At 42.9% G+C, this 21,060-nt stretch overlaps 1 protein-coding gene across 1 annotated transcript in view; it reads right to left on the reverse strand.

Moving 5' to 3' along the window:
* Positions 1-13,700: 13,700 nt before the first annotated feature.
* FYB2 (FYN binding protein 2) overlaps positions 13,701-21,060 on the reverse strand; it is a 102,228-nt gene continuing 94,868 nt past the window's right edge. The window contains exon 24 of the mRNA XM_030205638.1: positions 13,701-14,961. Coding sequence (XP_030061498.1) covers positions 14,918-14,961 — 44 coding nt within the window. The 3' untranslated portion in view covers positions 13,701-14,917. The remainder of the gene's footprint in view (positions 14,962-21,060) is intronic.

A 21,060-nucleotide genomic window follows, 5' to 3' on the forward strand; every position in this document is an offset into this window, starting at 1 on the left:
CACTTGGTTCCAGCGTGGGGATATATGCACTCATTTACCCACGTTGAGAAGGTAACTGGACAGAGTGAATGGGCCAATAGTTCTTACCTGCTGTCTTCTACCATTTTGTTTTTGTAATACGTTTTATTCAAGATCCTGAATAGAGGTTACATTCATTCACATGCAGGTGAGAAAACATTGCAAATATAACTTTCAGGTTGAAGATATTAAGGGGGTCTTTCACTTAGGCGCTGGCATTTTTAGTTCACGTTAAAAATAGGCACGCGCTAAACACTAAAGACAACCATTGATGTGTTTAGTGCGTGCCTATTTTTAGTGTGCGCTAAAAACGCCAGGGCACCTACGTAAAAGACCCTGTAAATGAAAAATGCATATAACTCATCTTAAAAACAGGTAGAAAAGGTGGAAGTTACGGCTCCAAATTCTGGAGAAAAACAAGTTTCCTTCCCCCACCCCCACAAAACACTTTATAAATCTAAACTACAGTTAATAGCCATAATCCAACCTTAAGCCTTCAAAATCCTGCTGAAACTGCCTTACAAGACTGTAAAAACAATATTTCTTTAGGATGAGCTTTTTATATGCACCCGTAAAATGTAAATTGAGTCAAATGTAGTCACTTTATCCTTGTCACACAGAACTGTGAACCCGATGTATGTAGCAGATGCATCTATACTCTTGTACTGTAAGCATATTTCTATATACCACGTTTTCATGATGGATGTGTAAGTTTTATATATACTTAAATCACAGAACAAAGCTGAAACCTCTCATTGTCTAGTCTGTAATGTTTTCCTGGCCTGCTCTGTCTTGGAAAGAGATAGGAAGAACCAGAATCGATCGCCTTTTCTTTCAGAACCTGGTATAATGACTATTCTGAGAGATCGCGATTCTACTAGTACTTCACAATATTCACCACAGTTTTCTATTTTATCACAAATGTATTGAAAATACTTTACAGTCCCGTGGTGATACATATTCTGTACATGGTAAAGTATATATTTTTTTCAGTAACTTAAACCAATCTGATTGAAAAATAGCCCATCTGAGCAAGGGAAAAAGGCAAATCTAGCCTGGGCTTTGGGCTACAAAGACTGCAGAAGCAGAGAGAAATTCCTGAAAGGATGTTTCAGTGCCACTCCTACCACCCCCCCCACTGCAGCTCCTAGACAATGTTGCCAGGGCTGCGGGTTTCCCGCCCAATTGGGCTCCTTCCCGTGATCCGCTGCGGCTTTTTCACGCCGCGTGTGGGTTGCGGGATTTTGGGCGGCTTCTTGCCCTGCCGGTGTTTTTTCCCCGCTGGTTTTCTGCAGCCGCGACGATGTCATTTGTATGCAAATGGCCTAATTAATATTAATGATGTCATTCATACGCAAATGACCTCATTAATATTAATGATGTCATTCACATGCAAATTAACTTTGTGTGGTTTGGGGCTGGTTTGGGGCGTGAACCTTTTTTCCCATGTGGCAACACCGCTCCTAGAAGGAGTAGTTTAGGGTCTTAAGAAGTCTGATAATGGCTGCTTTGCCACTTACATTGCTTTATTATTCATCTTCACAAACGTATTAGAGTGAACCATGAAAACTTTCTACACTAAGAAGAAAAAGTTTTCAGAAGCTCAGCAGCCTTCATTGCACAAAAGGCAATTTCCAGCTGAGCAGGCTTCCTCTTGAGATTTTAAAAAATGCCTTTTTTTCAGCTAAATTATGTTTTAATTTTAACGGGGGGTCTTTTACTAAAGCACGCTGGCGTTTTTAGCGTGCGCTAAAAATAGGTGCACATTAAATGCTAAAGATACCCATAGGAATACATTGGTATCTCTAGCGTTTAGCGTGCACCTATTTTAGCGTGTGCTAAAAACACCAGCACGCCTTATTTATTTTATTTTTATTTATTTTATTGCATTTGTATCCCACATTCCCCCACCTATTTGCAGGCTAAATGTGGCTTACGTAGATTTGTTAACATTGTTATGTAAGGAAATCAGATACAGTTAGTAATGTGTAGCGATTAAGGAAGGGAAGAGGGAAGAAGGAGGAGAGTTGTGAGGGTAGTTGTATATGGTGGGCGTTCATTATTGAGTGGGTAGTGAGGTGGCTTGGTGAGGTTATAGGTTCTCATTGTAGGCCTTGTTGAAGAGGAATGTTTTCAGAGATTTTCGGAAGATTGTTGTTTCTTTGATTGCTTTCAAGTCAGTAGGTAATGCATTCCATAACTGTGTGCTCTGGTACGAGAAGGTAGCGGTGTGCATCAGCTTGTATTTGAGTCCTTTGCAGCTGGGGTAGTGCAGATTGAGAAATGTGCGGAATGATCTTGTGGCGTTTCTGAGAGGTAAGCCTACAAGGTTCAGCATGTAGATTGGGGCGTCTGCATGAATGATTTTGTGTACAATCGTGCAGATCTTGTAAAAGACCCCCTCAATTTGTTGTTTTCTCATTGTCTTCTAACTTCGCTTCAATTGTGATAGTTCTAAATATTAAAACAACAAAATGAGAACTCTTATTTGAAAAAATCTTGCTGGCTCGCTCACAGATCACCACAGTTTCACTTAAAGCTTCCTCAGGTGCGTAACCAAAACAGATTTCAAAGCTGTGTCCTTCACTTTACAGGTCATCTTTGATTCCTTTTTTATCACAAACTATCACAATTGAAGTGAAGTTAGAAGACAATGAGAAAACAAGTAGAAAATTACAAAATAATTTAGCTGAAAAAAAAAACGATTAAAAAAAAAAACTCATGAGGAAGCCCGCTCAGGTGGAAATTGGTTTCTCAATATATGGCAGCCTTTTGTGCAATGAAGTCTGCTGAGCTTCTGAAGTCTTTTTTCCCCCTGACATTTCAATGAAAGTAGAAGATATAATTGAGAAATAAGCAGACTTGTATTAGAAGTATATTGGAATATTTTTCAGAAAACAAGTCTGAAGCCTTAAGTGTGTTATTACCTTAAGAGGAAACAATTACTTCAGAAAAATCAAAAAATCCTCTAGGAAAAGCGATACTTTACACTGTATATTTTAATTGAATATCAAAATATTTTTTGTGTGCTCATAAAGTTTGGAAGACTGAGGCCGATCACAACAGGTTTATTTTTCAGTCCTCAATTGTCTAATCATTGCACACTTTTTTTTGTCCAATTTTTAAACACTAAAGTCCATTCTTTCCATATGCATATAAAAATCTTCAAACTTTTGATATTCAATTAAGTTATACAGTGTGAAGTATCACTTTTCCTAGAGGAATTTTTTGATTTTTCTTTATTATTCATCTGACATCACGTTTGTCAGAATAATAATCCAGAAGGGGTTTTATTTATTTTTCATTAAGAAGTTTAGCAAAAGTATTTAGGAAGTGAAAAGTTTCCATCTGCTCATCATATAGTGGATGGAAATAATAGCAGAAAAATTGAACTGTCGATATCCAAGCTTACACATCCTCAGCAGAGTGCTGCATTATTCTATGGTCTTCTAGAGGCAGGCCATCGTTACTGTGAACCCCCCAGATAGGTGTTTTTATCCCAAGAGCACAAAGGTATACAGGGGCCCTTTTACTAAGCTGCATAGGTGCCTACACTTGCCCAATGCAGGGGCATAGCCAGACTTCAGCGGGGGGGGGGGGGGGGGGGGGTCCAGAACCCAAGGTGAGGGGGCACATTTTAGCCCCCCCTGGTGCTGCCGACCCCCCCCCCCCCCCGCCGCCATTGCTGACACCCCCCACCACCGCCAGCACCACCACCAACTTTGACCCCTCCCCCGCCGACAACCCTCTCGACCCTCCCCCGCCTGCCCGCCCGCTGTCGCCGTTGCTGTCCTTTGCTGACGGGGGACCCCAACCCCTGCCAGCCGAAGTCTTCTTCATTTGGTTTCTGAGTCTGACATCCTGCACCAAATAAAGGAAGAAGACTTCGGCTGGTGGGGTTTGGGGTCCCCCGCCAGCAAAGGTAGCAGACGGCGACGGCGGGTTGGTGGCAAGAGGAAGGGTTGAGAGGGTCATCGGCAGGGGGGTCCAGGCCCCCGTAGCCCCATAGTAGCTATGCCCCTAGCCCAATGTGTACCAAATTGGAGTTGCCGCCCGGTTACCGCATAGCCCTTGTGGTAATTTCAATTTTGGTGTTCATCCGCTATGCTCGTCTGAAAAATATTTTGTATTTTCTGGCGCACGGCAGCTGCACGTGTCAAGTGGCATTTGATGCATGTAGACCATTACCACCCGGTTACCATGTGAGACCTTACCGCTAGGTCAATGGCTTGCGGTAAGGTCTCAGACCCAAAATAGACGTGCAGCAATTTTCATTTTGCCGCACGTCTGTTTTTGGCAAAAATTTTAAAAGGAAGGCATTTTTTTTGTAGGTGCGGTAAAAAATAATTCTGTGCGCACCCAAAACAAGCGTCTACACTACTGCAGGCCATTTTTCTGCGCACCTTAGTAAAAGGACCTCAGAGAGAAGTAGCACCTCTCACAAGAGGTTTGGCAGTACATTGTGGAAACTGAAGCTGTTGAAAGAGGTAAAAAAAAAAAAAACCAACAAATCAAACTGAAGGTCACCAAGGCCAGGGAAACCTCTGTAGGTTAGTAGCATTAGGAAATGTTATATGAGTTCTTTGGGTCAGGAACACCATTGCTTATAATGCTACGGCCTTATTTAGGTGAAGGAAAGAGCAGTATCCTGGGGGACACCTGTAGGATTAAAAACTTCACTGTCTCTAGAACTGCAGGATGTGTACCAGTGGGATTTGAACTGACCACCTCTGGATTACAAGTCTGGTGCTCTAACCACTTGGCCACTGCTCCACTTAGTTGCATTGACTATTATTATTTATGTATCAGGTTCCATGTAAATATGCAGAACAATGTAACAGCTGTGTAAAATGTCATTGACTGCACCATGAATAAAGTGCTCAAACCTGAAAATAGGTCTGTAGTACACAGTTTAGAACAGTCCATTATCTTACTGAAAGCTTTTAAGGTCCTGCAGCGGCTGGAGGACAAAAGCTCACAACTACACTTGAGAAAGGAAAACGGGCAAAGCTTTCCGCTACTGTTTTATTTTGCTTCCAGAAATTGCACCATTTCAAAATTGTGTACACCAGACTTACAAGTGTGTTCCCCCCCACCCCCCCCCTTTTAGCTCTTTTTCCAATGATACTTAAATTTGATCCTACAAGTATTAAAATATACATATAGTCCTACTCCCAAAGAACATTGTTAAAGTACTGTTTACATGTTTATGACAATTTCACACTAGTTTTGACTTTTAATGAGCATTCAGTTTTGTCTGAGCATGAAGGGATTGTATATATTCAAATCTGCATGTCGTGAACACTTTTTTTTTTCTGTCTTCCAGAAGCTCAGTTTGTTCTGGTCTCTGTACCTGTTAATTTTGCATAGGATCATTTTTACCTTCAGTGCACTCTGTGTAACCTTATGTGTGATCATAGCTGTCATGGGTGACATTTGCACTTTAATAAACTCAAAGCCAAAAAAGGTTGGTTGTGTTTATAGATAAGCTACAGCTAGGTCTGAACCATGGGGGATCTGCGCACCTTGAGCATTGCTAGCTGTATAAAACAAAGTTGTGGTACAGTCCTTACTTTCACAGGATCAAGTTTATCATGGAGCATCAGTACAAAGCATTTTCAGCTAGAAAGACTAATGTTTGCTCAGGGCTGGCTCAAGGGATAGTGGCACCCTGAGCCAATTTGCTTTACTGGAGCCCCATCGCATCACTTCTGGTGCCACATCTCTTCCCCACCCCCCTTGGATCTGGCATCTCTGCTCCCTATCCAGTGTCTTTTCCCCCTTCCCACAGGTCCAGCACTGCTCCCTCACCACTCTCACACCCCTGCAGTCATGTCAAGCTTGTTAGGCAGCTGTGGTGGCAGCAGCATGACAGGCTGAATTCAGCCACCCTGCCCCTAGATCTTCCCTCTGCTATGTGCTGACAACAGGAAATTGCTTCAGAGTGTTTTAAATTACTAGTCTTTTTACCACCTCCCCAAATTAGTACTCACCAGCCATCCACAATTTGGGAGGATAAAAGAAACCAAGGCCACATACATATGAGAAAGTATAGTTTTATTTATTTACCAAGTTCAAATACAATTAATAGTTTCTCATGAGAGATCAGTACAGTTACCTAAAGAGATATTCACCGTCTGCATCTTTGAAATACAGTTCTGAAACTGCTGCTTTTATCGTTTGTTTCAGACAATGATTTACATGGCTTTTTCTCTGCAAATCATGTTTCTCACAGTATTATCTGGTTCCCAACATCAGCTTTCCTAAACCTGTGTAGACCTTTTGTTTACTCTAGTTTATTTCCCAAGGCCTGCCTTGCCCGTAAGGGTATCATAGACCATAAATTCCAGAGTCTTGCAGGCTTGTCAATCTCTGGCCTTTTAACCCATTCCATAGTGCATGACTGTGCTCATAATTCTACAAGAGGAGACAGGGCAGAGGGAAGACCTGGGGTCTAGCCAAAGGCAGCCCATCATGCTGCTGCTGCTGCCACTGGCGACCAGTGTAAACTTTACAGGACTGGGTGAGTGAGAGAGGTAAGGGAGCACTAGCAGGCCCACAGCATAAACCCTTAAGGAGATGAGAGAAGAGGAGAGACCAGACCAGAGCTGGGGGAGGGGGGAGGAGGGGGAGAGAGAAAAAGCTTAACAGGCAAATCGGTGATGTCAGAAGCTGAGTATGTTGATGCCCTTAATTGCCAGCACTCTGGGCCAGAGCACACCTGGTCCAATGGTTATGGCAGCCCTGATCTGCTATCATTAATGCATCTTCCCCGTAAGTCTAGAAAGTTCCATGCTGAAATTTCCACTAGCATGAAAATTTGTGCATGCAGCTTATTGAATAAGGTTAGTTGCATGTGTAATTTAATAGATTAGATGCTAATTGGCCATATTTGGCAGCTACAGAATACCGATCAGGTGCACAACATCATGAGGGGCATGAACCTAGGAAGGTCACATGTGGGTCAGGAACATACACTATTCTATAATGACAGTTGCACACATAACTCCCATAATAGAACCCATGCTTTAGTGCACATCAGTCTGATGCCTACCTCTGGGCAATGATTTGAGAATTTTCCCCATTATTACTAACTTCATCCCATGGCATAAAATAGATCAGGTGACAAAATAACAGTGGTGACACAGTAGTAATCCTAGCCATTTGTCCCATTCTGCATCTATTAGTTGGAAGCATATTTAAGAGCTCCAAACCATCTGAGCATGCTGATTTCCAGCTGTCCACTATTCGCTAGAAAACAAAAAATGTAAACTGAACAATATTTAACCTAGTAGTGGCAGTGCCCTTCAAGTAGGGATGTTCTGTCATTTGTTTCATTTAGCGCATGGTAAAAAAATGAATACACACTGAAACAATTTACAGAGCATTGAAATCAAGTTAACATGCACTAAATAGGTTTTAATGTACATTGTGGACACAAAATTACATACACATGAACATTTTGCAGCTGCACTCCCCTACTTTTCAGTCCAGGAGCACTCCCATTATTCAGAAATGATGCTATTCAATGTTGGGGGCCATGACTGGCAACTGGCACTTAATACCTGGGGCAATTTCTCCAAGTGGGATGGTTTTGCCCATACCCCGATATGAATGAACCTCACTCCTAAGCCAGGGCATGTGGAGCATGATCTGTCTCGAATTTACTGCAAATGCTCGGTGTTGTACTTGCGTTGTTCCAAAGAGAGCTTCAGTCTGGAGTTCATAAGATGTATAAACAGCTTATCCACATGTGTTTGGAAGTTTATTTATTTAGATTTTGCTCACACCTTTTTCAGTAGTAGCTCAAGGTGAGTTACATTCAGGTACACTGGATATTTCTCTGTCCCAGGAGGGCTCACAATCTAAGTTTTGTACCTGAGGCAATGGAGGCTTAAGTGACTTGGCCAAGATCACAAGGAGCAACAGAGGGATTTGAACTGGCCACCTCTGGATTGCAAGACCAGTGCTCTACCCACTAGGCCACTCCTGTGGCACCTAAAACAATGGGAAATATATATATTTTTTGTTACATTTGTACCCCGCGCTTTCCCACTCATGGCAGGCTCAATGCGGCTTACATGGGGCAATGGAGGGTTAAGTGACTCGCCCAGAGTCACAAGGAGCTGCCTGTGCCTGAAATGGGAATTGAACTCAGTTCCTCAGTTCCCCAGGACCAAAGTCCACCACCCTAACCACTAGGCCACATTTTCTTAGTTGCAGACTGCTCCATCTTCCATTCTTTTAAGGTCCTCCTACAGTTTCTCACAGTATGCATATGATTTCATAAATTTGAATAAATGTGTGTCATCTGCAAATCTGATCATCCTGCACATTGTTCCCATTTTCTGGATCATTTGCGAGCAGGTTCACTTTCCTCCTTTGGAAAAAATGTGCCTTTAACCTTGATCTCTTTTCTATCCTTTAACCAGTTCCTAATCCAACACAGAACATTGCCTTGTATTACCTATTAGTGTTTAATATTTTCATTATAGTTCACTTATTGTAATTTGCTTTAAAAGCTTCACGTAAGCAGGGCTTTTTTTTTTTATTTTTTTTTGGTAGCAGCACCTTTTATTCCCTTCCCCACTCATCCTCCCCCTCATTCCCGTGGCCACAGCTGCTTTTCCCAATAAGCAGCAGCGAGCAAAACAAGGAGTAGCAGCCATGGGGCTGCAGGGCTAGGACATATGCTGTCGGCTCTGCCTTTCCTCTGCCTGGAACACTACTACTACTACTACTACAACAAATCATTTCTATAGCGCTACCAGTTGTACGCAGCGCTTCACAATTGAACATGAAGCTCAAAAGAGCTTACAATCTAAATCAGGACTGATTGACAGGACCGATAAGGGTAGAAGGACACATAGGAATGATTCTAAATGGAATGTTGCTACTATTGGAGATTCTAGATGGAATGTTAATGTTGCTATTCCGCTAGCAGCATTCCATGTAGAAGCCTGCCCTTGCAGATCAGCAACACGGCCGCGCAGGCTTCTGTTTCTGTGAGTCTGACGTCCTGCACGTACGTGCAGGATGTCAGACTCACAGAAACAGAAGCCTGCGCGGCCGTGTTGCTGATCTGCAAGGGCAGGCTTCTACTACTACTATAAATCATTTCTATAGCGCTACCAGTTGTACGCAGCGCTTCACAATTGAACATGAAGCTCAAAACAGCTTACAATCTAAATGAGAAAGTTAACGTCAGCGGGGAAGGTGATCGGCAGAGGCGACAGTGCAAGATCGAGCACTGCGGCCCCACACCTTTTACTTCTTCATTTGGCCACCGCTACTACTTGCTGAGAGAAGCAGCAGTGGCTGCATGAGAGATGCTGGATGGAAGAGAGGAGGCAAGGAAGAAATAATGGATGGAGGGAAGGGGCAAGGTGAGAGACACTGGGTGATGAGAGGGGGCAAGGTTTCTATGGAACTTTGGAAGGCTAAGTGCTTTGAAAATATGCCTCTTTGTATTATAATTCAGTTTACCCTCTATGACAGAAGATCATCTTTCTGCAGCCAGCTCCACTCCTTTTCCTTTATGTGTGATATCTGGGCTGTCAGATTCCCTTAATCTGTGCCTTGCACAAACATCCTATATAATAATTCTCACCTCCAACGTTCTGAGGCTGCCTGGGACCGTGGCTTCCGCTGGAGGTGATCTGCTTCATGGAGTAGATCAAAGTGACGTTAGCAGCAAACAACGCCCCAGGTAGGGGGAGGAGTAACAGCCAGGGGGAGGAGTAGGCAGCAGCAAACAGCGACCCACGTAGGGGAAGGAATAGGGAAACACGCAGAGCGGGTTTCCCTACTCCTCCCCCTGCCTAGGAATCGCAGCAGACTGGATGCCAACCTCCCGAAGCTCTCCAGGTTATCAAGTCACACACAGTGGCTGCCCTCACACACCGAGCACCATTCTTATAATCAACCCCACACTGCCAGGCATCTACCCCCTCTATTCCACTCTCCTGGTCCCTTACCTCTCCTCCTGTCTGCGATCTGACATCTTTCCCTCCTCTCCCCTTCTTCCACCCGCAGTTCAGCATCTCCCACGTTCTCAACGCCTCCGTCCTACCTGCAAATTCCTCTTTAAGCTCTTGGGTAGCGGCAGCAACTCACACTGGTCGCCTCGAAGAGGGAGGGCAGCGAGAGGCTACGCCATGTGGAGGAGGTGGGCGAGGGATCACAGCGGCGATCGGAGTCCACTCAGAAGAAGGGGGGAGGGAAAGACCAACGGCAGCGGGTCCCACTCCAGCGCATCAGTCATGCCCGCCCGTTCACTCACAACAAAGCAAACATAGGAGATGCTTCACGATGTCTAATAGACAGGAGTGGAAGAGAGCACAGCGAGTCTACGGTACGCAAGGAAGCCCATTAGTTAATCTCTGTTTCCAGTCCCCTACGCAGCCCTCATTGGCATACACTCAAAAACAAGCAAACCTAGGAGCTGCTTCTGCACATTGTCGTTTTCAAATTGTTGATAGACAGTGCCTTAAAACATCAAGAACACAAGGAGGGGGGAGACCGACAGACCCTGCAACTGGGAGGGGGGGAAGGGATGGGCGGGGGAAACAGGGAGGACCTGCAACAGGGAAACAGGGAGGGAGGGAGGGGACCCTGCAACTGGGAAAAAGGGAAGCCCCTGCAACTGGGAGGCATGGGGGGGACCCTGCAACTGGGAGACAGACCGGGGGGGGGGGATGATGACCCTGGAACTAGGAGGGAGGGTGGACCCTGGCACATACTCTCATTCTTACACATACACTCACACCCAGTCTCTCTCTCTCTGTCACACACACACACATTCACTCTCTCTCACACACACTCACTCAAACATACACACTCCCAGGAAAACCTTGCTAGCGCCCATTTCCTTTAAAACAGAAACGGGCCTTTTTTACTAGTAGGAACTAATTAAGCACAAACATATATCGAAATTAGAAAAGGTACCGAGAAGGGCGATGAATCGTAAAGGGGATGGGTCAACTTCCCTCTGAGGAAAAGCTAAAGCAGCGAGGGGCTCTTTAACTTGGAGAACAGACAGCTGAGTGGAAATATGATAGTGGTCTATAAAATAGAGTGGAGTGGAATGGGTAAATGTGAATCACTTGTTTATTCTTTCCAAAAATACTAGGACTAGGGGGCACACAATAAAGCTACTAAAGAGTAAATTTAAAACAAACCAGAGAAAATATTTCTTCACTCAATGTGTAAACTCAAATTCATTGCCAGAGATTGTGGTAAAAGCAGTTAGCTTAGCAAGATTTTTAAATGGTTTGGATAACGTCTTAGAAGAAAAGACCATAAGCCATTATTAAGATGGACTTAGGAAAATCCACAGCTTATTCCTGGGATAAGCAGCAAAAAGTCTGTTTTACTCCATTAGAATCTCGCTAGGTTTTTGTGACCTGGATTGGCCACTGTTAGAGGATACTGAGCTTGATGGGCCTTCAGTCTGAGCCACTATGTTGATGCTGCTACACTTCTGTTCTAAGAACTATGGAAGCATTTTATATAGTTGCACGTGTCCAATGATGAGTGTCCATCTACTAGATACAAAAGTAGGTTGTGTATGGTTACAAATATGGCAGCGGGGGGGGGGGAGGGGGAAGGGAGGCTGTGTGCAATGGTGACAGCAGTAAGGGGTGGAAGAGCTTTGGTCTCAGCCAAAACTACCCTGACATTTTTGGCTGAAGCTAGAATCCAAATTTCAGGTTGGTTTTGGTGCCAAACTCGGTCGGCTTCTAACATAGAGCCTGTTCAAAAATACACAGAGGAATGGACACGTATGAGCCAATGACATGCAGCGGGAGCATCCATTTCATAACTATACTTGGATAACACATCGACAGGATCACCACTTTCCAAGGTAGGATGGGGAGGGGGGGAATAAACAGTGGGGGATTAAAGGGGAGATGCCCGTCATCCCTTCAGTGAAGTATTGTATAAAACAAGCAACTATCTCTAACTTAGATGTCCCTTGGAGCAGGTGTAAATCCTGATATGGCGGCTGCTACTGCTACTTATTTCTAAGGTGCTACTAGATGTACGCAGCGCCATACACTTGAACATGAAGAGAGAGTCCCTGCTCGACAGACCTTACAATCTAATCAGGACAAACAAGAGATAAGGGAATATTAAAGTGAGGATGATGAAATAAGGGTTCTGAACAAGTGACTAAGGGTTAGGAGTTAAAAGCAGCATCAAAAAGGTGGGCTTTTAGCTTAGATTTGAAGACAGCCAGAGATGGAGCTTGACATACCGGCTCAGGAAGTCTATTCCAGGCATATGGTGCAGCAAGATAAAAGGAATGGAGTCTGGAGTTAGCAGTGGAGGAGAAGGGTGCAGATAAGAGAGATTTACCCAGTGAACGGAGTTCCCGGGGAGGAGTGTAGGGAGAGATGAGAGTGGAGAGGTACTGAGGAGCTGCAGAGTGAATGCACTTACAGGTCAATAAGAGAGTTTGAACTGTATGCGGAAACGGATAGGAAGCCAGTGAAGTGACTTGAGGAGAGGGCTAATATGAGCATAACGACACTGGTGGAATATTAGTCGTGCAGCAGAATTTTGAACAGATTGAAGAGGAGAGAGATGGCTAAGTGGGAGACCTGTGAGAAGCAAGTTGCAATAGTCTAAGCGAGAGGTGATAAGAGTGTGGATGAGGGTTCTGGTAGTGTGCTCAGAAAGGAAAGGGTGAATTTTGGTGATATTATAGAGAAAGAAACGACAGGTTTTAGCAGTCTGCTGCATATGTGCAGAAAAGGAGAGGGAGGAGTCGAATATGACCCCAAGGTTATGAGACAGGAAAAATGAGAGTGTTACCCACAGAAATAGAGAATGGGGGAGGAGGAGAGGTTGGTTTAGGGGGAAAGATAAGAAGCTCAGTCTTGGTCATGCTTAGTTTCAGATGGCCGTTTTACTAAGCCACACAAGCATCTACGTATACCCAGCATGCGCCAAATTGGAGTTACCACCCGGTTACTGTGTGGTCCTTGCGGTAATTTCAATTTTGACACGCGTACGCTCTGCGTGTCTGAAAAATATTTATTTTCTGGCGCGCGTCAAGTGACACGCCTAGACCATTACCGCCTGGTTACCGTGTGAGACCTTACCGATACATCAATGGCTTGCGGTAAGGACTCAGACCCAAAACGGATGCGTGGCAATTTTCATTTTGCCGCACGTCCATTTTCGGAAAAAAAAGGGCATTTTTTTGTAGGTGCGCTAAAAAATAATTATGCTTATGCCCAAAACACGCATCTACACTACCGCAGGCCATTTTTCAGCACACCTTAGTAAAAGGATCCCTGAGTCAAGAAAAAAGTATTTCAATCCTAAATGTCATATCCCCCTCCCCCCCCCTCAAAAAAGTGCCCCTCATAGGCTTTTTTACACAATAGGTGGACAAAATTTGACATCTTTATTATTATTATTATTATTTTAAGAGCATACAGAAAATGTTAAAGATGTTACCTTCCTTTTTTCTCAATATTGAAACATTTATATGCAGTACAATTATTTTTTTAATGATGAATATGCATGAGATTGATTTACATGTACTTCTACTGTAGATATTCTCATGCATACGCATTGAGGAAATCTTGAAAACCTGACTCAGTTGCAGCCCTTGAGGATTGTGGTTTGCCTAGCCCGGCCTAGGATTGATATCACAGTTGTCTTTTTTCTTTTGCAAAATGCCTACAAAGAACTTAGGTTTTCAACGCATTTTACAAAGTAAATTGCTAAATATTCTTCTTTCGTGAAATCCACATTAAACCATAATTTGGCATTTCATTTTTTTTTTCCAGAGATACAGGACAGTGATTCTATTTGAAGAGAGCAAGAGAAAAAAATAAAAATAAATATGCTTTACACACACAAACCTTCCCCTTCTCTGGTGCGATATGAAAACGAGGATAACACACCAATTAACTTCTCACTTTTTTTTTTTTTTTTTTTGCATTAAAGTACATTTTAAGTGGTTTGCAATAAATGTCACTGCATCTCAGTTCCAATTGGCTAGAATGGATTTTTAATTTAAAAAATGCCAGATGCACTTTATAATGCATTTAAAAAAAAAAACCCAGCTAAAGTATCACATGGTATTTCCTTCCCCCAACTGCTTCACATGGTCCTGTTACAATGACTATTAATGGAGATATAGGGTATGAATCTACAGCCCAAGCCTGCACCACCTTAATGTTTGAACTTACTAAGAAATCTAAGAATATTAAATTGAATAGCTTCTAAAGAAGAAGCAGAAAGGGAAAAATATATATGTTCAGGAGTTTAGGAACTGTAAACTTAGCATTTGAATATACATATTTTTCGCTAAAAGATGCAATACTCCAATAGAATTCCAGATGTACAAAACTTTATGCAAATTACCTGGACTTATTTTCACTTCCTGTTCTAAACAGTGCTTAAAGTTGTTTCTCTTAAATAACTTATTCCGATTCTGAGTTTTACTGGCTTGATATTATGGGCCATTTATGAATCAGAAGCGGAAGAATTGTCTCTCTTGTGCAGGTGTTGAGTTGCTGTAGAATTCCGACCCTCTCTTGGTTCACAGTAATGTTAAAGCGGTTGGTTCATTTATTATGTCTGTATTTATACATTAATGTCAGAGGTTATTTGGTGTAAGCTGGTACCCTGTACCAGAAGAGAAGAATGTCAACTTCCTAATCAGGATTTCATAGTCAGACGCTCTATAAATTTTCAGTTACGTGACAGAAAATCCATACACACTGCAGGAACATATTAACTGCAATGTAAGCCGAGTCAAACTCGGTATAAATAGCCAAGTCACAAATCCAGTTTTAATTAACATTTAAGTGCAGTGTTGTTTTCACCAGTTGGAAATGTATATGACGGAGATCAACTTGAATTCACAGCTCTGAATTCAACCTTCCCAGAAGGTCAGATGCTCCACTGACACATACCCATCTGAAAAAGAAATACACAGAGATGCAATTTGTCATTGGATATTTTATTACCCAGTTTTAGGTCATGGTAGACAAATAAAAGACCCATTTTACATAGGAAGTGGAGATTGGAACTGAGACATACAAGTCAGGACATACTCGGTCTCCCCCTGTGTTTTACAAAAGGCTCTGCCAAACAGAGTCTCTTGTAAAATATCCAGGAGGACATGCAGGGCTGCACATCCATGTGCCAGTACGTCCTGCAAGAGTAGTGATTCTAGAAATGGAGACACTGGAAAAAGGGATCATCTCCTACCCCTTTCGAGACCTTTGTGTTTGCTGCTACCAGGAACATCAGGGGATCGTAGTTGCAGAAATCCAGATATTATACTGTTGGCGAGATGAAGTCCCCCATGACCTTACCCATCTCCCTCTCACTTGAGTCTAGTGGGGGGGGGGGGGGGGGGGGGGGGGGGGAGGAGTACGCCCCAGTTGTTCCTGCCCTGACAAGTATCTGGGATCAAAATGGCATCTCAAACACTTAGCAACTTAGCAGTAACCTTCTGGCACTACTGCTACAACTGTAAAAAAAAAAAAAAAAAAACCCAAAACAAAACCCAGGACAAACCCTTATTTCACAGCTTGACCCCTAGCAATACCACCACATGACTAACTGGGGGGATCTGAAGTACTATTTTGCAGTCGAGTATCAAGGGTGGGGCAGTGGGGGTGGTCCACCCTGAGTGCAAGCAGCAAGGGAGCGCATGGAACAGACGTACAGCTGTTGCTGTCGGCTCCGCCTGTTCCCTTCCCCCTCCGACGTTACTTCCTGTTCTGGGTTAGGCGACTGGCAGAGCCGGCATCCATGCAACTGCTCCGTGCACCCCCAGGTGGTAAGGATGATGTGCTTCAGGGGGAGACGTGGATGATATGTCGGGGGGGGGGGGGGGACATAGCAGCAACCCGCCCTGGGTGGCAGCCAACCTAGGTACGCCACTGCTAGTTTGAACCTGGGCACCAAATGAAGGAGGGAGGGAGAGGCACATGCTGTTGACTTTAGCACCTGCCCCTTTAAGACCCCTGATCTTAGCTGAAAGCTGGCACTTGTGCGCCTTGGGGCACATATAAAAAGCTGATGTGGATTAAAAAAAAATCTCAATATGTCTTTCCATTGTAAAATGTGAAGTGCATGTTTATATTTGGGACATGCCTTCTTTAAATCTCTGCCTCCTGGGGAAGCATGGAAACTTACACAGCAGCCTCCTAAATCACCTGAGGGTGAAACGTGGCCACGTCGGGTATTGTTCCAATAAATTTCTTAACCCTCTCTGCTTTTTTGTTTGTTGGTTCTTTATTTAAATTTCTAGATGCTTCTAAAATGACTTCCTATATGCAATATATTTTAATAAACTGATTTACAAGTTAATAAAGCAAAACACATAAAAGCCATGGAGTATAATTTTGCTAAAATCTAAAGTAATCCTGAATGAAAAATAAAAGACGTTGGTTTCAGAGCATATTTTGAACATGTCATAGGTGTTATTTCTTGCACACATTCCCCAAGATTCTATATAGGTCAACTGGGAGCAGATCCCAGAAGCACATGCAAGCTAATTAGTCAATTAGGTGCTAACCACCAATTACTGATGTTAATTGGTGTTATTTGGCACTTAATTGGCCATAATTAGGAGTTTATGCTTGCACCTGCCCTATACCCCATTCTATAACGTGTGCCTAAATTTCATAGCGTGCAACTCAAAAGGGGAAGTGGCTACGGGAGGGACATTCCTAGAAATTAGGCGCACAATGATATAGAATACTTGGAATTAAACGCCCAACTACCACCAGTCAGGCACAAGGATTTACACCAGGTTTCAGCAGGCGTATGGCCTTGTTCCCAAAGTTGGGTGCATAAATCCACGTTAAACGCCATTCTATAAAAGTTGCTTAGTGATATGCGACCTTTATATAATTGGTGTTAAGTACGAATCTCAACAGCACCTAATTTTGGGTGCCATTTACTGAATCGAGTTCACTATGTTTCTCAGGATAGAAGGGGTGTGGTTAGAAACAGAGGGGCCGATATTCAGACTGTGGGAGTTAGACCGGCTAACTCTCCCCGGTCGGCACTGAACCCGGATATTCAATGGCAGGCAGTTTCCAGTGACCGGCATTGAATATCCGGTTTATTTTTGGATGGTTTAAAGATAACCGGCTAAGTCGATATTCAGACTTAACCAGTTATCTTTAAACCGGCCAAAGATGTCCCACACTTTCACACGGCTAAATATGGCTGCTAAACCAGATTTAAAAATTAGCGGAGAGCCTATTATATCGGCCAATATAACTGGCCATCTGCTAGCCACTAATCAGGGATATTCAGTGGGGGATAGCTGGTTAACCCACTGAATATTGGCAGATAGCCAGTTACGCAAATGGAGGGGGGAGGGGGAAGAGTTCTTTGCACACACTATGGGGATAATTTCATAACGGAATGCCTATATGTCAAGGTTTGAAATAAAAAGCACCCATCTCCCAAAATATATCAAAAGTGCCTATGTGCCCTTATAAAATAGGTGCACAGAGCTATCTCCAACAGTGCAAAATCTATCATGCATAAATTTATACCTATTCTGAAGATACAACTACGTGAGTGTTTTCTATGCATGAGCACATTTACACATGTACAATACAACCCCACCTTTGTTCTGCCCAAAACTCTGTCCCCATGCAGTGTACATATAAGTACATGAAATCTTATTATGTATACTTATAAAAGTGAGTGGCCAAATCTGTGGATGTAAAAGCCACTGCTTTACACAAAGAAAATGTTATATAAAATTATCCCCATGTGGTGTATCTCCAAAGGTCCAGGCACTTAGTTTACTGAATGGAAAACAAGCTTTAGTAATGTAGATCAGACTCTTTGAGAGACCTAAACTGGCACATTTGAAAATTAGGACTAAGGACCTGTTTTCAGAAGCCACTTACATTTAAGAACCTATAAAGCAGGTAGATATTGTGTGAACTTAAGGCAAAGATAAAAATCAGTCATCAATCTAGACAAGCCAACACACAGTCCTTAATCTAGGCTATTAGTCTGTGCTCCTAGACCATCTTCTATCCCCTACCACAAACACCCAACTAACATCATCACCCCCCCCCCCCCCCCCCCCCCCATCCAGTCTTGAATAAGAGAACATTTGGAGTATGTACTGGCTTCCTTGTTGCCCTAAAATTCAATCTCCCCCTCGCTCCTGAGACCTAGAACAGACACTATTTCTCCCCCGGGAAAGACTTTATAAGGTTGTGTATCCCAGGTTCCCATGCCTATTAAACAGAAATGGTATGGTGACTTTCTCCCAGCTCCAACAGAAACTTCACAGTGAGGCTGGTCGGTTCTTGCCATACTGGGAAAGACCAAAGGTCCATCAAGCCCAGCATCCTGTTTCAAACAGTGGCCAATCCAGGTCACAAATACCTGGCAAGATCCCCCAAAAGTACAAAACATTTTATACTACTTATCCCAGAAATAGTGGATTTGCCCCAAGTCCATTTAATAATGGTCTACGGACTTTTCCTATTAAATGGACTTGGAAAAATTCCGCATTTTTAGGTATAACTTGTCTGGAATGTTTTTACGTTTGGGGAGCGTGCCAGGTGCCCTTGACCTGGATTGGCCACTGTCGGTGACAGGATGCTGGGCTAGATGGACCTTTGGTCTTTCCCAGTATGGCACTACTTATGTACTTATGTACTTATAAAAAACTCCGCTAAGCTAACCGCCTTTACCACATTCTCTGGCAACGAATTCCAGAGTTTAATTATACATTGAGTGAAGAAACATTTTCTCTGATTTGTTTTAAATTTACTACATTGTAGCTTCATCGCATACCCCCTAATCCTACTACATTGTAGCTTCATCGCATGCCCCCTAATCCTAGTATTTTTGGAAAGTGTAAACAGATGCTTCACATCAACCCGTTCAACTCCACTCATTATTTTATAGACCTCTATCATATCTCCCCTCAGCTGCCTTTTATCCAAGCTGAAGAGCCCTAGCCACTTTAGCCTTTCCTCATAGGGAAGTTATCCCATCCCCTTTATCATTTTCATCGTCCTTCTCTGCACCTTTTCTAATTCTACTATATCTTTTTTGAGATGCGGCGACCAGAATTGAACACAATATTCGCGGTGCAGTCGCACCATGGAGCGATACAAAGCCATTATAACATCCTCAATTTTGTTTTCCATTCTTTCCTAATAATACCTAACATTCTATTTGCTTTCTTAGCCACAGCAGCACACTGAGCAGAAGGTTTCAACGTATCATCAACATCGACACCTAGATCCCTTTCTTGGTCTGTGACTGCTAATGTGGAACCTTGAATGACATAGCTATAATTCAGGTTCCTCTTTCCCACATGCATCACTTTGCACTTGCTCACATTAAATGTCATCTGCCATTTAGACAACCAGTCTCGTAAATTCCTCTTGTAATTTTTCACAATCCTCCCGTGATTTAATGACTTTGAATAACTTTGCGTCATCAGCAAATTTAATTACCTCTCTAGTTACTCCCATCTCTAGGTCATTTATAAATATGTTTAAAAAAGCAGCTGTCCCAGCACAGACCCCTGGGGAACCCCACTAACTACCCTTCTCCATTGAGAATACTGACCATTTAACCCTACTCTCTGTTTTCTATCTTTTAACCAGTTTTTAATCCACAATAGAACACTACCTCCTATCCCATGACTTTCCAATTTCCTCTGGAGTCTTTCTTGAGGTACTTTGTCAAACGCCTTCTGAAAGTCCAGATACACAATATCAACCGGTTCACCTTTATCCACATGTTTGTTCACCCCTTCAAAGAAATGTAGTAGACTGGTGAGGCAAGATTTCCCTTCACTAAATCCATGTTGACTTTGTCTCATTAATCCATGCTTTTGAATATGCTCTGTAATTTTGTTCTTAATAATATGCTCTGTAATTTTGTTCTTAATAATAGTCTCTACCATTTTGCCTGACACCGACGTCAGACTCACCGGTCTATAATTTCCTGGATCTCCTCTGGAACCTTTTAAAAAAATCGGCGTTACATTGGCCACCCTCCAATCTTCCGGTACCACACTCGATCTTAAGGATAAATTATATATTACTAACAATAGCTCCACAAGCTCATTTTTCAATTCTATCAGTACTCTGGGATGAATACCATTCCGGTCCAGGAGATTTGCTACTCTTCAGTTTGTAGAGCTGCCCCATTACATCCTCCAGGTTTACAGAGAATTCATTAAGTTTCTCCGACTCGTCAGCTTCGAATACCATTTCCGGCACCAGTATCCCACCCAAATCTTCCTCGGTGAAGACCAAAGCAAAGAATTAATTTAATCTCTCCGCTACGGCTTTGTCTTCCCTGATTGCCCCTTTTACTCCTCGGTTATCTAGCGGTCCAACTAATTCTTTTGTCGGCTTGCTGCTTTTAATATACCTAAAAAAATTTTTTACTGTGTTTTTGCCTCCAACTCAATCTTTTTTTCGAAGTCCCTCTTAGCCTTCCTTATCAGCGCTTTGCATTTGACTTGACGTTCCTTATGCTGTTTCTTATTATTTTCAGTCGGTTCCTTCTTTCATTTTCTGAAGGATTTTCTTCTAGCTCTAATAGCTTCCTTCACCTCACTTTTTAACCATGCCAGCTGTCGCTTGGTCTTCCGTCCTCCTTTTTTAATACGCGGAATATATTTGGCCTGGGCTTCCAGGATGGTGTTTTTGAACATCCACGCCTGATGTAAATTTTTGACCCTTGCAAGGATCGTTCAAGGGGAGGCAGGATTATGCTGATTTACAGTACTAGCAAAAGTTTAGGTAGAAAATGATAGGTGGCATAAATCTCAAGGCCCAAATATTTCCATCTAGATTAGGAAATGCTTCCAGCTGAAACCTTAGGCATCTAAATTTAGACAGGCAAAATTTGGCCACCTAAATGAGGTGGGTCAGACTTTTTTTTTTTTTTTTTAATGCCCCTCTGCAGAAAGCTAGGCAGCAGGAGAAACAGAATCAAAAGTACAGTGAACAGAGCACAGCGGGAAAAAGGTACAATGAATTGGTGTGGAGGAAC

The sequence above is a fragment of the Microcaecilia unicolor genome, chromosome 6, assembly GCF_901765095.1.
Source record: "Microcaecilia unicolor chromosome 6, aMicUni1.1, whole genome shotgun sequence".
Lineage (NCBI taxonomy): Eukaryota > Metazoa > Chordata > Amphibia > Gymnophiona > Siphonopidae > Microcaecilia > Microcaecilia unicolor.